Consider the following 12,828-nt stretch of genomic DNA (forward strand, 5'->3'; position numbering starts at 1 on the left):
AGGGATTCAAGTATTTTTGATAAAACACACAAGTTTGAGATTGGCCTGTAATTAGTTAAAACTGCAGGATCCCCTCCTTTTAATAAGGGAACAACAAATGCTGACTTCCAAACTAAAGGAATTTCTTTGCTTTCAATTGATAGATTAAAAATTATTGTGAGAGGCTGTGCGATAAAATCAGCAGCCATTTTCAAAAGTAAGGCTCCATCAAATCAGGCCCAGGAGTCTTTCTGTGATTCAGAGCTTTGAGAGCCTTATGAACTTGTAGTTCAGTAAAAGGCACAAATGAAAAACATCTCCAGAAACCATTTCAGAGTTTGTACAGTGAGACACAGGGACAGATCCACGTGTAGAGTCAAATAAATAACTGGAGGACACAAAGTGATTATTGAAGCAATTTAGGACTTCAGCTTTATCATACACTGGGACTGAGTCTTTCAAGACAAAATGAGGAAAAACCTGAGATTTATTATTTACAGAGAAAGACTTAATGACCTTCTGTCACGTTCAGGACCCCGGCCCCTCCCTTTTGGGCGTGTTTTTACGTTGTCCACGTGCATTGTCTGCGTCTGTGGATTTCCGTGGTTATGGCTATGTCGTGTGATAATCTGTCTCACCTGTGACTCGTCTCGTAATCACGTGGGGCTAATGTGGTTTGTCTATTTAATGTGCGCTCGCGCAGTGTCCTGTGCTCGTCGTTGTCTAATGTTTACACGTTCTGTGTTCAAGTATATGTTCCTCGTGCGCTATATTGCGCAATCTTTGTTACAAATTAAAAGTGACGTCAATGACAAGGAGGATTCGTGTCTCATCCTTCCCTGCTCCGCCGCGCGTCACACCGTCTAAAACTTCTGCGGATTATTAAGGTTCTCAGATGTGACAGATAAGAAATATTCAGATTTGGCTCTTTTAATTAAAGATGTACATTTATTTCTTAGTTGTCTAAAAAAAGACCAATCACTGGCAGAATCACTTCTTCTGGCTTTGCTCCATGCCACATTACGCTGGTGAAGAGCGTCAGACAGTTCAGGAGAGAACCAGGGGTTTTCACGCCCCTTCATTCTAAAATTTGTCATGGGAGCATGTTTATTTACTATATTATCAAAGTTCTCCTTAAAAAATGCCCACACTAGCTCAACGTCTGGCAACAGATTTATATGTTCCCATTTAACCAAGGACAGATCATGATGAAAAGCTTGTTCATTGATGTGACGGGCAGGGGTGAGCAACTAAAAGGAAGCGATAACGCCAAGTCTCAGGGAAAAAGGATGGTTTAATAGAAAGTGTGCAAACCAAAAACCCATGCAATATCTCCAAATTAAGGATATAATGAGCAGCGGTCAACTGGTACAAAGACAAGACATATATAGGCAAACAAACGACCCTCAGGTGAGACGGATCACGGGCTCCGCCCACCTGAGGGACGCACATGACGTCACCAAACAACAACAACAACAGCCACTGTGGACAGAGGCGGCCGGTAGGGGGCCGCCTCACCGTGACAGACCCCCCCACCAAGCTGCACTCCCCTCCACTGGGTGTGTGGCACACAACGGCTGCACACAAAACACGAAGGAGCAGGAAGGCAGAGACAGGCAGGAACACACCTCCTGCCGTCCGGGAGCTGGAACATAAAACACACAACATTAAACAGCTCACCTCCCCGGGCGGGACCCTGGACTGTCCGGGCCGTTAACAACACAAAACCACGCCCCAGTCGGTCACAGGGCCCTCACGCCCTAACCGGCCTTCAGCCGGTGAGCCCCACAAGTGTGAGGACGAGGGGCTACGGCTCCTCTCGTCCCTCGTGTATGTGTGTATGTGCAGGCTACCTCTCCAAGGCGTGGCTACTTAACCTCCTGGACCTACCTCCTCCCAGAGCTGACCCCTGCCTTCTGCTAGGGGTCACCCCAGCCTCCTGGGAAGCCAACCCCTCCCGGGGCCTCTCATCGCAAGGTGGACTCCTCCACCCAACCCAGGAGTGCCAGAGACCGAGGCCCAGAGCACCCCCGACGCGGGCTAGGGAGCAGCCCCAAGGGCCTCCTGGTCACCCCGGGCAGGAGGGAGGATCTCCTTCCTCCTCAGCAGGAGCTTTTCAGACTGGAGCCCCATGGTCCCCAAACATCCGGGGGCCCCAGCCCTCTAGGGAGGGGCTCTTCATGACCGGGCTCCGGTCACCCCACAACACAAGGGGGCTCCTGCCAAGGTGGAGACCCCCACAAGGTCCAGGAACACCGCCAAGGAGAAGCACCTGCACAGAGAAGAGAACACACACACACACACACACACGCGCCCTACCCTATTCAGGGCTTCCCTCGGGAGCGACGCCCTCCGTGCCACACCCCATGGCACGGGACCCCAGCAGGTCCCCCCCCAAACACACATTCAAGGGGAGGAGCATGCGTGGAATTACACGCAAACAGTTGACAACACGCTAGGACAAAACGCACACGCTATTACTAGACAAACAAACAAAAACAGTGCACAAACAGACAGACGGGACCTACACATGCGCGCTCGACATAAACACACAGTGACGCGCGCCGCTCACCGTCGCAGTCACTCCCCACATTTAACACAAGACACACGGGGAGCGAGGCGACAGTGACGAGCGGCGACCGCGTCACACACACAAACACTTACCACGAGACATGACCACGAACGAAGGAGAAAGAAAAAGAGACTCGGCGGCTTCCGAAGGGTGGCTGGTCATTCTGTGACGGGAAAAAGGATGGTTTAATAGAAAGTGTGCAAACCAAAAACCCGTGCAATATCTCCAAATTAAGGATATAATGACCAGCGGTCAACTGGTACAAAGACAAGACATATATAGGCAAACAAACGACCCTCAGGTGAGACGGATCACAGGCTCCGCCCACCTGAGGGACACACATGACGTCACCAAACAACAACAACAACAGCCGCTGTGGACAATTGAATTTCTTTAAATTCCTCTTTATAATATAATATGTGCTTTATATTTAGGGATTTTTGTGTCTCTGCAGGCTGCAACTACACAATGATCACTCAGATCATTTCAGAAAACACCTAAGGATGAAAATTTATGGGGAGAATTTGTTAAAATTAAATCAATCAAAGTGGACTTTTCCGGGTTTTAAATATTTAGCCTAGTTGGTTGACTGATCAACTGACTAAAATTTACAGAGTGACAAAAATATTTAAATTCATCAGAGTTTGCATTTAACTAGTCCCAGTTGAGATCTCCTGCCATTAAAATCTCATTGTAATTTAATTTAGACAGAATACATTTTAAGGTTGACACTGCTTCCCTGCTGGCAGATGGAGGTCTATAACAACCAACAATGGTTAAAGAAAGGGATTTGGCTATATTTACATTCAAAGCCAAGAATTCCATTTGCTTATAAATAGACTGAGATCACAATTGAAGCATCAAATCTAGACTCAAGATAGATGGCAACACTAACACCTTTTTTAAGCCTATCAGTACGGTAAACATTGTACCCGTTAATATTAATATCATCATCTGTAATAGATTTGATCAGCCACGTTTCAGAAATGATCACAATATCAGCATCTGTTGATCTGACCATGTCCAATTTGGGTAGTAAACTGCGCACATTAAAATGGACAATTTTGAGACCAGATTTTAATTTAAAATCAGCGGGGGTCTGAGTATACTGCAATTCAGGCCCAGGGTTTGGCTGCACATCACCAGATAAAAGTAAGAGTATCAAGAGATCAATCCAGGCATTTAAGGCCCAGTCTGAATAAATCTGCGGCTGTAAAAAAATCAACACTAAAACAAGTGCCGTTATAATAAAAATCCCCAAAACACAGAGCATTGTTATGGGTACTACCCCAGAAAGTGATATTTGGTTTCATGTCCCCAAATGCCACCAAACATACCAATGTAATGAAAAATTCCATCAACTCAGAATAAAAACAAAACCTGTAGAAGACTAATTGCTACTTGCGGTCAAAGAAAGTGGTTGTAGCCAGGTTCCAGATGAATGTAGCAGTCTCAGGCTAGTTAGCCCAGGCCAAGATGAATATAGCTGACTCAGGCTAATTAGCTTAGGCCCAGATGGATGTAGCAGGCTCAGGCTAGTTGATCCAGGCCCAGATGGATATAACAGACTCAAGCTAGTTGGCCCAGGTCAGTTATACCAGGCTCTAGATGGAAGACGCAGACTCAGGCTCGTTGGCCCAGGCCCAAGTGGGTGTAGTCAGCTCAGCCCAATTTTCCAAAATCCAGATGGATATAGCAGATTTAGGCCAAGTTCGTTCAAAATTCACGTTTCACTAATAACTTGTGAGGGGATTCCAGCAGTAATATTAAACATCAACTATGAGTTATAAAAAATGCAGTAAAAGCCATTAAAAACAACTTTATCCAGTGATACACAGAGGAGACAATTTCACATGCTGCAATCATGCTGCCATCTTAGATTCCCATGCCACGTTGGGACATGGAAGGCACGACGAGCAGGTACGGTAACATATAACGTGTGTTCATTAACAAAAGTTAAAGTGCGGCGCGAACAGTGCGAGCACTTGAACAGATAGTACTCACAATGACACAAGCTTTAGACCAGGGGTCAGCAACCTATGGCACGCGTGCCACCGTTGGCACACGGAGGCATAATCAGTGGCACGCGACACGCTGGACCAGCATCAGCAAAAAAAATTAGTAATAAAAAATATCAGACTGAGAGCACGATCCTCCAATCGAAATCGCTCCTCAACGCTCTGCTAAGCGGATCGCAATATAATTGTGTCCATTTACCCCCCGGCTACATTCGACGCCACCCCCCCCCCCCCCCCCGCTCAACAACTTACGTTCGCTCGCTACTCGGCACACTCATTGACTGGACATGTTAAAGTTGGCACTCCGCGTCTCAAAGGTTGCCGACCCCTGCTGTAGACCACAACATTTTGCTGGATAGACTAGAAAACACGGTAGGTATTAAAGGAGTCGCACTCTCCTGGTTTAGATCATATTTAACTGATCGCTTCCAATGTGTAAGTGTTAATAATAAAACCTCTAAATCTGTGCAGGTTAAATATGGTGTCCCACAAGGGACAGTCCTAGGACCACTTCTATTCACACTGTACATGTTACCCTTAGGCGAGATTATGCATAAGCATGACATCAGTTTCCATTCCTATGCAGACGACACTCAGCTATATTTATCGGCAAAACCCGATGATTTAGGCACAAACAGGAAGATTGAGAAATGTGTAGAAGAGATAAAACATTGGATGGTGTGTAACTTTCTAGCACTAAATCCCGATAAAACAGAATTAATAATAGTTGGGTCTAGGGCTGCGAGAGACAAGATACATAATGTAGCATTGAATCTACATTCTTTTACTATAACCCCCAGCGCAGAGGTAAAGAACTTGGGCGTCACAATAGACCCAGATCTCTCGTTCGATACACATATTAATAATATAACTAGGGTAGCGTTCTTTCACTTGCGCAACATTGCCAAAATTAGAAACATATTAAATATTAGTGATGCAGAAAAGCGAATCCATGCATTCATATCCTCTCGTTTATTGCAACAGTCTCCTAGCTGGATGTTCTGGTAAATTGATAAACAAACTCCAGCTGGTTCAGAACGCAGCAGCACGAGTTTTAACAAAAACTAAAAAGTTTGATCACATTAGTCCCGTACTATCGTCATTACACTGGCTGTCAATTAGATTCTGTATTGACTATAAAATACTTTTATTAACATATAAACGCTGCATGGCTTAGCTCCAGACTATCTTAGTGAACTTATTGAACAATATAACCCAGCGTGTTCACTTCGCTCGCAGGACGCAGGGTTATTAACTGTTCCTAGGATCAAAAAGATCACAGCAGGTGGAAGGGCCTTTTCTTTTAAAGCTCCACAATTGTGGAATAATCTTCCTGCCTCTATTCGGGACTCAGACACAGTCTCAATGTTTAAAACTCGATTAAAGACTCATCTGTTTAGTTTGGCCTTTGATTAATCTGTTACATATTTACTACATCTCATATCTTTTCTCCGAGGTTCACCTGGAGAGTAACATTGCAGTCGGAGCCTACAATACCAGCATCGCTGCTCCGACACGGAATGAAAGCCTGGCGTTCATCAACAGACATTTACAGTGACAATATCATAACCCAGAACTTTCATTTTTACCTTTACTTAGTCTGATTGTGTGATTTGTGTGTGACTTATGTATTTGTCTGTATTTTGTGTAATTTGTGTTAACGGGCCGCCCAATGGAGGATGGGTTCCCTTTTGAGTCTTGGTTCTTCCGAGGTTTCTTCCTATTCCCCACCATCATAGGGAGTTTTTCCTCGCCACTGTCGCCTTTGGCTTGCTCATTAGGGTTCTGGACCCATAGTATTGTTAGCCTTTTAAATCCTGTAAAGCGCTTTGTGACAACATGTGTTGTGAAAAGCGCTATACAAATAAACTTTGATTGATTGATTGACTTCCCCATCTGCAGATGTAAATAAATATGGCAGCTCCACTGTGTGGTGAGGGCTAGATCAGTGAGGTCAGAACACAAACTGTGTATTTCCCTTTCAGCTCTGATTTATAATCATGAAACTCCTCAGTCTGGTGCTGTTTTTTTCTAGGTAGTTCAGTAGTTGTAGGTGAGGTCGTGACGGATTTCTCCAAAACCTGTCCACAGTTTTTTGCCACCCCAAATGGAGTAGCTAAACCTCCGACTGTGTTGCCAGGGACTCAATACAAGCAGATTTGTCAGAAACAAGCTACTCAGAATGTGTATGAATTTGCAACACTTTATGACACAGCAAACAGAATTCCAGTGTACTCAGCATACACGTTTATAGCCCATAAAGCGTGTGACAGAAGCAATAGATGGGACATTGAACCTCAGGTAAGATTTCCTAAAACTCAGTTATACAGTATGTGTGTTTGTTTGTATATTTGGGTAACACTGGTGTGATGTTTTTCTCTTTAATATAGGGAATACATAGAATTGCTCCAAATATAATGGTCTTTTCTCTGTGTTGTAACTAGGGAAAGACGTATAATTACCAAATCACATTAAATATCCCAGACACCCAAAATACCCAACATGTTCTCCGTCCACTCATCCTTCTTTCTTTGTCATTTTATCTTTGTCTGTCTTACTTCCTTTGGTTTGAAATCATGCAGTTATGAAATGCAACTCTGTACGAATGTTGTAGGACACAGCTGAGCCGACACGAGGGACCCTCTGCTCATTTTGAGTTTTGGTTTCACACGTGTTTGTGTTGTATGTCATGTTTCACCTTTGAAAATGTTCAGCCTGTAACGTATCAAGGGGGCAGGTGTTATGCAGATGCAGGTTTTTCTATAATTTATTAAGTAAATCAAAGACAGGACAAAACAAAGGAAGACAACCAAGTCAACAGGAATGTACGTAATGGAAAACATGCAAAAGATAACCGCTAACAGAACTACTTAAAACTGATCAGACAACCACATGTGACAGAAATTATTGATTAGATCATGTTTAGTTATTATAAGAGATCATTATGAACTTTGATTTAGTACATGTCCATTCTGACTAAGCAGAAGGACTACAATAATGAAGTAGTGTGTTTCAGTGTAATCATGTACTTATGTTTAGTTCATAGGCATGTGTGCTATACTGTGACCCAGGTCAGGGAGAGTGCTGAGGGTAAGAGCACTCTGTTAACTGGTAGTCACTAGGCTACTATACTTCAGTCATTTAGCTTTTTCTGTGTTCAACTGATACATCAGTTGCTTCCGCTAACTCTAGGGATGTCCATATTAGGAGATACACACATGTGAGACAAAGTAGCCTGCTGGGCGCCTATGTTTTGGAACATGCTGTGCTAAAGATAACTTGCCTGTTAGAACTGCTGAACTGTGTTTAAGATTGTATATAAGCAGGGGGACTGCCCCTTGCTTTCATGACACTCATGTCTGTATCCGTCTTTGTCCTATTTATATTTTTGTAATAAATTAATCATTTAACCACGTCCGAGTCCTCATCCATTTTCAGAAATTTTCCACGACACAAAGAACAGAACCTAAACAACAACATAAAATCGACGGAGGAACTGAACGGGCATAAGGAATACAAACACTCAGGGAACTTAATGCGGGGACTGCTAATAAACTAAACAAGAACACTAAAACAGCAGACAGGGAACACGGAATGAAAGACATGAAGGAATACGGCGAGCTAGGAAATCGGGGAAATGAATAATCAACAAAACCTAAAACTTTAAACAAGAGACGGGAGCAACTGAGAAAACAACATGAAACCGAAAGCAACACAAAAGGACTAAAACACAGAGACTAGGAAGTAAGAGACAGGGTTAAATACAGACTAGAAAACTACTGAACAACTCAAAACAACCAACAATTAAACTAAGGATCAACATAGACTAGGGAAGCGAGTCAACCGGAGCACAGGGGAAACAGGAAGAACTGACACACAGACAGAGAAACGGAGACAGGAATAATACAGGCACGGAGAAACACACGAGAACTAAACTAGGCCGGGACCAATGGAACTTAATAATGCAGAGCAGGGAAAGGGCAGGTAAGAACTCACAAAACACAATGACCGACACGGAGGACTGAAATCAGGGGTGGAAAGTAACTAATTACATTTACTCACATTACTGTAATTGAGTACTTTGTAATTTTCTGAGTAGTTTTTGAAATATGTAATTTTTACTTTTACTTGAGTACATTTTGACCCAAGTAGTTTTACTTCACTACATTTGAACGCCCTCACATTACTGAGTAAAAAAATATTGATGGTGAAAAATTAAATGCGGGCAGAAATTTAAACTTCTGAGTCCCAGAACTGAAAGCCAATTGTGTGGCCTTGCCTTGCGTGCGCCCTTTCCATTGTCTCATAATCAGGTCGTAATCTGGTGCACTTTTTTTCCAAAAGGATGAGATTGTTCTATCTTTAAATCTTCTATCTATCAGGTTCTGTGGGATCCTGTGGACATTTTATTGTGAAAAGTGGAATCCTGTGGGCACTGTATTTTGAATAGTTGGATCCTGTGAGCCCACCAGAGGGCGCGCATCCCGGCCAGCAGCCGATCCCAGCACACACCCCCGCGCATGCAACCACTCCCACAGTCACAATCACCATCATACTGAGCACCTGTTTCTTGTTTACTTTGCTCTTCTTAAGCCCGCAGATCGTCTTGTCCAGTGCTGCACATTGCCGCTACATGAGCGTCTCTGGTCACAGCGAGTCCGTCACTGCGTTCACTACCAGTGTGCGCTACGAGCTTTACCTTGCATCACTTGCAATGTGTGCGCTAAGAGCTTTACTAGTGTGCGCTACGAGCTTTACCTTGCATCACTTGCAGTGTGTGCGCTAAGAGCTTTACTAGTGTGCGCTACGAGCTTTACCTTGCATCACTTGCAGTGTGTGCGCTAAGAGCTTTACTGGTTTGGTTGCCATGGATAATAAACATCCTTCTGTCCAACCCCCGTCTCCGGCTGCCTCTGTCCCGACACCCCTGGCGTCACAGTGGGATCCTGTGGGCATTTTATTGTGAATAGTGGGATCCAGTGGGCACTGTATTTTGAATAGTTGGATCCTGTGAGCACTTACTTTTAAATTGTGGAATCCTGTGGGCATTTTATTGTGAGTAGTGGAATCCTGTTGCATTTTAGTTTGATTTGTGGCATCTTGTGGGCACTTAATTTTGTGTGCATTTTGTTTTTTGAATAATTTGTAATTTAAATTTCTTTATTCTTATCATAGTGTTGTCCGTTGGACAATAGGACTGAAAATTATTTGCACTTTATGGTACAGGTTGTGACTGTCCTTGTGCTGTGAGGAAGTATGTTCCTGAGCCCAGCTGATCTTTTTGCAAGTGTGGATGTGCACATAAATACATTTTGAAATCGATTAAAACAACTTGTGCTGAATTTGGTTCACGATTCATCCATGCATTAAATAACTGAAAGTAACTAAGTAACTTTTACTCAAATTACATTTTAAATAAAGTAATTTTGTACTTTTACTCGAGTAAATTTTGAGATGGGTAATTTTACTTTTACTCTGAGTAGATTTTAGGCAAAGTAATGATACTTTTACTCAATTACAATTTTTCAGTACTCTTTCCACCAGTGACTGAAATAGAGGGGATGATATACACTGAAACAGGGGAGTGAAATGAGACCCAGGTGCGAGCACTGAAGACAGGGGCGTTTCTCAGTTCTATATTCAGTTTTATTCTTTTTTTTATTATTTTTTAAATTCATTATTTTATTATTATTTTCACATTTTTGATAATCATTTTTTTTCTCATTTCTCTAAGTTAGATTCATATGTTTGCTTCCTTTATGGGATGTTTGATACCTGTGACATGGTGTCCCTCTTCATTTCTTTCTTTCTTTCTTTCTTTCTTTCTTTCTTTCTTTCTTCAGCTTGATGATCAGAACAAGGGTCCTGACATGCAACCTGATGCTGATAAAACACTCAAAAAACCTCCCAGAGGAAACAATCAGTCCCTGAATGAAGATTACGCTGGGAGTGGCTATCATAGGGGTCACCTGTATCCGGTCTATCAGACAAACACACAGTGCACTGCAGATTCCACTTTCACCCTCACCAACGCTGCACCCCAAAACCCCTCCTTCAACGTGATCCAGTGGAGAATTTTGGAGAGGGACGTAGCCATGTTTCTCACCTCCCAATGCCTCCCAAATAGAGCCTACATGGTCACTGGTGTGGTACCAAACACTGCCGGGCAAAAGATTAACAACAGGGTGAACATACCCAGTTACTTCTGGAGTGCTTACTGTTGCCTTGACAACAACAACAAGAACATCACTTCTGGAGGTTATTTCTCCCCCAACAGCAACCAGCAGCCCAGTGGTATAACTGTGAGCAACCTGGAAACAAATCTGAGTAATCATTATGGCCCAGGTTTTGTTTTGTTTGGTGGGGTGTGCTGAAGAAACTCTGGTACTCCTGAGCATGGCTGATCACACTCACGGTAACATTAGATGAGCATTAGATTAGATTAGAGCCTGGCTTTATTGAACAGTGTTAGATGACACATCACTTCCATCTGTAATGTCTCAGTGATGAGGTCACACTGCAATTTCCTGCTGTTTTCTGTTTTTGTTATACAACAGCAAAACTTTACAGATAACAGTTGAGCTATAAGATTCTCTGCATGCTGAAGACAAGAATAAAATAAAAAGAAAATAATAAAATCCTTTGAAAATAATATTTATGACTCAAGTGCCGCAATATCTCATTATCTCATTAATAATGCATGTCAAACTAAAGAGAAACACATTGAAAACAGAACAGACATGCTTCAGACCCACTACAGGGCCACTGTAGTCTTCAGATTCACACTATAGTCTTACATTTACATTTATGGCATTTGGCAGACGCCCTTATCCAGAGCGACTTACATTTTTATCTAATTTTTTTTTTTTATACAAGTGAGCAATTGAGGGTTAAGGGCCTTGCTCAGAGGCACCTCAGTCATGGCCTCAGGTCTGGGGATCGAACCTGCGACCCTCCGGTCACAAGACCAGTTCCCTAACCGCTAGGCCATGACTGCCCACTGTAGTCTTCAGACCTAGGGCCACTGTAGTCTTCAGACTCACACTGTAGTCTTCAGACCCAGGGCCACTGTAGTTTTCAGACTCACACTGTAGTCTTCAGACCCAGGGCCACTGTAGTCTTCAGACTTACATTGTAGTCTTCAGACCCTGGGCCACTGTAGGCTTCAGACCCAGGGCCACTGTAGTCTTCAGACTCACACTGTAGTCTTCAGACCCAGGGCCACTTTAGTCTTCAGACTCACACTGTAGTCTTGAGACCCAGGGCCACTGTAGGCTTCAGACTCACACTGTAGTCTTCAGACCCACACTGAAGTCTTCAGACCCAGGGCCACTTTAGTCTTCAGACTCACACTGTAGTCTTCAGACCAAGGGTCACTGTAGTCTTCAGACTCACACTGTAGTCTTCAGAAAATAATAAAATCCTTTGAAAATAATATTTATAATTCAAGTGCTGCAATATCTAATTAACAATGCATATAAAACTAAAGAGAAACACACTGCAAACAGAACAGACATGCTTCAGACCCAGGACCACTGCAGTCTTCAGACTCACACTGTAGTCTTCAGACCCAGGGTCACTGTAGTTTTCAGACTCACACTGTAGTCTTCAGACCCAGGGCCACTGTAGTCTTCAGACTCACACTGTAGTCTTCAGACCCACACTGTAGTCTTCAGACCCAGGGCCACTTTAGTCTTCAGACTCACACTGTAGTCTTCAGACTCAGGACCACCATGGTCTTCAGACTCACACCTTAAACATCAGAGCACTACATTCCAAAACAAACAATTCAACCTTGATACTACCCCTACCCTATACTACCCCTACCCCAGTGGGGAACCGTCAGGGCCCTCTACACCCTCTCAGAGGGCCTAAAATATTCTTAAAACATTATATATATAATTATCCAATTTTATTTGATCTACTTACAGTTTTACAATCGACATCTAAACAATTACAAAAATATAAGCAAATAAATTATTCACCCGTGTCTATTCAATCTGTGTTGGAAGGTGAGGGGTTAAGTGGAAGCCCGTGAGCCTGTGTCTCCCCCTATCAGCACTGTGATGCCCGCTGTTCGTTTACAGAGGGCCTGGCAGTTATAATTCAGCGCAATACCAGTTTCAAATGACAGTTAAATCGACCAATCATATCTTCCCGCTTAGTGGGCGGGCTTAACTATATGATAATTTCCGCCCGCTGTGGAGACGCTAGCTGTCGTTAGCACCGCCGCTAGCTAGTTTCGATTCGGCCCTTTGA

The 12,828-nt window shown here is 43.3% G+C and overlaps 1 protein-coding gene across 1 annotated transcript; it reads left to right on the top strand.

The window, feature by feature from the left end:
• Positions 1-4,159: 4,159 nt before the first annotated feature.
• On the top strand, positions 4,160-11,404 carry LOC143511698 (endonuclease domain-containing 1 protein-like). Its single transcript, XM_077001274.1, has 3 exons — positions 4,160-4,198; positions 6,661-6,870; positions 10,413-11,404. Exons 1-3 carry the CDS (start codon positions 4,160-4,162, stop codon positions 10,941-10,943), a joined length of 780 nt encoding a protein of 259 aa, XP_076857389.1. The 3' UTR covers positions 10,944-11,404.
• The last annotated feature ends 1,424 nt before the right edge of the window (positions 11,405-12,828 follow it).

This window comes from Brachyhypopomus gauderio, chromosome 4 (assembly GCF_052324685.1).
Source record: "Brachyhypopomus gauderio isolate BG-103 chromosome 4, BGAUD_0.2, whole genome shotgun sequence".
NCBI lineage: Eukaryota > Metazoa > Chordata > Actinopteri > Gymnotiformes > Hypopomidae > Brachyhypopomus > Brachyhypopomus gauderio.